The sequence below is a fragment of the Phalaenopsis equestris genome, unplaced genomic scaffold (assembly GCF_001263595.1).
Source record: "Phalaenopsis equestris unplaced genomic scaffold, ASM126359v1 Scaffold000577, whole genome shotgun sequence".
Classification (NCBI taxonomy): domain Eukaryota; kingdom Viridiplantae; phylum Streptophyta; class Magnoliopsida; order Asparagales; family Orchidaceae; genus Phalaenopsis; species Phalaenopsis equestris.
Window position 1 is genome coordinate 31015 of NW_018165017.1, and position 4773 is coordinate 35787.

General features: G+C 35.1%; 1 protein-coding gene across 1 annotated transcript in view; it reads right to left on the reverse strand.

Annotated features, from left to right (window-relative positions):
• The window catches only part of LOC110029474 (elongator complex protein 3), a 32011-nt gene extending 27906 nt beyond the window's left edge, over positions 1-4105 (reverse strand). Inside the window, 2 exon segments of the mRNA XM_020731779.1 lie at positions 3726-3906; positions 3909-4105. Coding sequence (XP_020587438.1) covers positions 3726-3906; positions 3909-4074 — 347 coding nt within the window. The 5' untranslated portion in view covers positions 4075-4105.
• Positions 4106-4773: the final 668 nt, after the last annotated feature.

Here is a 4773-nt window from a genome sequence, read left to right on the forward strand (position 1 = left end):
GTAGCCACCATGAATATTTCTGAAATCTTCTAACACTCTACCGACATGTCCATTTAAATTTCCTCCAATAAAAATTCTTTCTTCAAGAGGTATCATTTGTATTAAGTCTTCTAAATCATTCCAAAATTAATCTTTAGACCCTGTATCTAAACCTACTTGAGGAGCATAAGCACTTATAACATTAAAGATCTTAGTATCAATGATAATTTTAAAGGCTACAATTATATCATCAACTCTATTAATTTTTACAATATTATCTTTCAAACTCTTATCTATAATTATACCTACATCATTTCTAGTGCGGCTCTTACCAGAACATCAAAGTTTAAAACCTAAATTATCAATCTCCTTAGTCTTTTCTCCAACCCACTTAGTTTCTTGAATACATAAGATATTAATTTTCCTATGAATTATAACATCAACTAATTCCATTAATTTACCATTGAGAGTACCTATATTCCAATTTCCTATCCTAATATTAATTTCATTAGTTTCATGGACTAACTTCTTTACCTGTATTCGTCAGTAATGTAGGAACTCTTGCTTATTTAACACTACACCCGGGCGTCGGTGTAGCGGCCCTTGCACACTTTTCACTGTATTCAGGCTATACAGCACGTCGTTTCCAGGGGACGCCCTAACACTTACACAATGATCAAAAGGATTCATGTAATAATTTTTTTTCAACAAGTTTTACGCTAACTGTCGACTACCTAACGCAACCCTCCACTTTTTGCATTCAGGCTTGGGACCGGCAACGACAGTGTCAAAACCTTGATCGAGAGAAAAAAATACTACCACAGAGGAGAAATCTGCAAGACGTCGAAGAGATTACTATGGAGTATATGCAGTGAGAAATCCTTCAACTAAAATAAAAATTTACTGCCTTTGAGAGGAGACAATCCAGTAAGGTCACTCATACACATGACGGTGACTCGTCATATCGAGGGGAGGAAGAAAATTCACTCCGTCAAAAAGTTTCCGATAATGAAAAATCAATACCACGACAAATTAGGATGAAATATTAGCGAAGAAGTTGGGATTTTGAAAAAAGATCAATTTATCAAATTTTGGCAGTCGTGTGGATCCGAATGAGTTTATTAAGTAACTTTAGATAGTAGGACATATTTTTGAAAACAAGGATATCCTATTTGATAGAATGTTAAAGCTAGATGCTATTAAGTTAAATAAGAATGGATTTATGTGATGGAAATATTTGAAGCACCTATGTCAATGTGAGAGAAAAAGTAAAATCATTACTTGATCTAAAATAAAAAAGGAAATGCAGCGCAAGTACCTACCAAAGAATTATAGGCAGGATGTGTTCCTGAGACTTCATCACTTACAACAGAAAGATCAATCAGTATAAGAGTACAAAGTTGAATTCAAGCAGTTTATGTTGATGAGTGAACTAGTGGAGTCCGAGGAAAACATTATAGCTAGATATATGGCAAAACTGAGACCATCCATTAGCAATATTCAGTAGGGTTGAGGCCATCCATTAGCAACATAGTGCAACTACAGCCCTATTAAATGTTACAGGCTGTTCAAATCTTAACCTTGAAGTTGGAGAAACAACACAACAATATCAAGTCCATACCACCCTTAAAATAAGATTCAGTCATTAGATCGGCAATAGTATACTCAATGAAGCACTCAAGTTAACTCTCATAGGAGAAAATAATCCAAAGTGGAGAAAAGATGGAGCCTACCAGTACTCCCAAATTCATCCCAATTAGAAAATACTTTAAGTGTCATGACATTGGACACATTACATTTGATTGCCCAAACAAAAGAATGATCTCATTAAAAGCATAGAGCAATAAAAAGCATAGACAGAGGCAATAGACATTTAAGAAGGTTAGGATGCAAAGGAATACTAGCTTTCAGGTGATGAGGGAGAGGTGATAGTAATTAGATGGGTTCCTTAGACTGGGCCTTTAAGAGAAGCATCACCAGGACTAGCATTGGTTGTCTTAGATGACAGTGAGTCCAATTAGTTGATACCAAACACATGTTAGCCCCAACTTAATTGGATTTCAGGGTTGTTTGACCTACAAACTACTGCTACTTAAGTAGGTACAACATGTTATCACTTCATATAGAAATGTGAAATTTTTTAGTGAATTTCGAAAAAAATTATTGAATAAATTGAGTACTAAGTTCCAGTCTAGTTCAACAGTGCACCCACGGACAGAGGGCTAGAGAAAAGTGGTGAAAATTTGTTGTGAAAATATTCTTAGGTGTTTTGTGAGAAAGAGCATCTGACAGGGGGATCTAAGTCCTTCCAATGAAGAAGAAAAAGTCTCTCTTAGCAAAGAAGAATGACACAAGAGCTCCCAATCCGAGAATTTCGCAATCCAGGATCACATAATCTTATGGAATCGCAGAATCCCACGACCCGAAATCGTGATACCGCAAAATAAGGAAGCATCATGATCACAGAAAGTGGAACCAGACCACCAAATTTCGATATTTGCAATTTTTTCATTTTGAATTTCTTTCATATTTCTCTATTTCTATTTAAATTTATTCTATGATAGAACTATTAATAAAGTGCTATTTCCTTTTTTAACAAAGTTATTTTTATTGTGTTTAAAGGCATTGATCTCTATTTATGCTTTTTGGATTATTGTATCATTCTTTTTGAAAGTGATTTGTGACATTTGTCTCTTGCTTAGAAACAGGTGGTTGATCCTCCAAGTCGCTCGGGTCTCGCCGTTTGGCTCGTTGTTTTCAGTCGAGACAGTTGTCGAATGTTGTTAATCTCACTCCAAATGTCATTGACCGCCCATATTATCATACCCTTGCTATTTTGCAACCACCTCCCCACTAAGTCCACTTGCCAACACCTTCTAGGAGCCCTAGAATGGTATCACTTATCTTCCACAAATTTAATAGTTTACCATGAAAAATCAATTTTGCTAGTAGAACATCTCATGATTAACAATACATTCAATATATTACTCATAAAAAGAGTAATTATAAGGTGAACGGTCCATTATGACGTATTTAGGTTTCATTTCCTGCCAATATTTTATTAAATGAAGGGTTTTGAGTAATGAATAAATTAATTAATAATTACTGTAGTGAAACTATAACTAACAAGTAATTAGCTTAGTATGTTACCAATTCATAATTACAATACAATAAATAAGGGAAATAAAATCAAGATTTGGATCCTAGTATTCATTGCCAAATAGTAACAAAGATTTAATAGGATTAATCGCTGGTATACCAAACAATTTTCAAGATTTAATTTACTAAATCCTACTTGCAACAAAAACCCTTAGATGAATAAGGCTAATCATGATTATGATGATAAAACAAATACTTCAGAATATTTAAAACTTGGTATTTGATAGGACTGCAATTCAAAAACTAAGATTAATTCCACAGAAAAAAAATAATAATAATAATAATAATAACAAAATCATATTAAGAGAGTGTATGATAATACATATTTATAGAATTTATCACGAGACTTATGAAATCACGCCAAACACAAAAATATACCAGTTCCATAATTTTATGAATTTTTGGATTTAAGGTCCCAAATTTTGCCTTCAATTCAGCTTAAATCCGGATTTACTAAATCCAGCAACATGGTGGATCTAACGGATTCAAGAATTTGGGATTTACCAAATCCTACTAACGCTAAATCCTGCTTGCAGCCCGACACCCCGCTAAGATATATCATAAAATGAGCTTTGACAAGAGAATACCTAGCACGGATGGCTCTCATGCTGGTGGGCTCGTAACCGGTATAGGACTGAGTGCTGTACTCAAAATCGGAGTCCGGGCCACCGGGGCAATACACGCAGATATTGCCCGTTGTGGCGATGTGAGGGCATCGATGAGGCTTCGACATTACAGCCACGACGGCTATGCCCGAAGCGGTGCGGACTTGAGCTCATTTAGGTCTACGGTTTCACCTCGGCGTGAGCGCTCTGCCATGGAGGAGACTATTTCCGCAATGGCTCGGACGCGGGCCTCCTCCTCTGTCATACCGGCCGGCAGCGCGACGCCGCCTCGACCCGGCGAGGGCTTCTTCCACACCTCCGCAGTCGCCATGCGAAGGAAAAAATTTGTGTAGTAAATTATTTGGAAGTTTAGGTAGGTTAACATTATATAAACATTAAATGGAAGTTATGAATGTTATAATCTGAATATAACGTGGATATAACGCCCATATAACATGTTTGCGTATGTATTATGTACACAAATTTTTTTCCCATGCAAAAGGCCTCTTTCCTCATTTGGGAGCACTTTACTTTTTATAAGTCCTTTTAAAAGTTAAAGTAGAAATAATTCTGTTTAAATGTATTTTACTAAGTACAATAATATAAAATTTTATGAATATCTTTTAGCACTATTATTTATCATGATTTAAAATATACAAAAAGGGGGTAAAATTATCTTTTCCTTTACAAAATCATAGACACCAACTTAAAATGACAAAAAATTTAATATGAAAAATATTTGTTGCAAGAAATTATAAGCTCAGAGATATAAAAAAAAGTAAAAAAATGATGTAAAAAACATATCGCTCTGTAAAAGCCTGCTCAAACGAGCTCTAAAATAGCGACTGGTAAATGAACGTCTGAATTTTCAAATTAGAATTTGTTCAAACCAAAAAAGTGTCTATGCCAAAGGAAAGTGAAAAAGGTGAACCTTAGTTGGCTGCGGAGTAGGTTTTTTTGCTAGGAGCCGAATTCAGAACTGCGGCATGTCGAAGAAATTTTTGCCTAAGAATACAAATCTAAAAAAAAA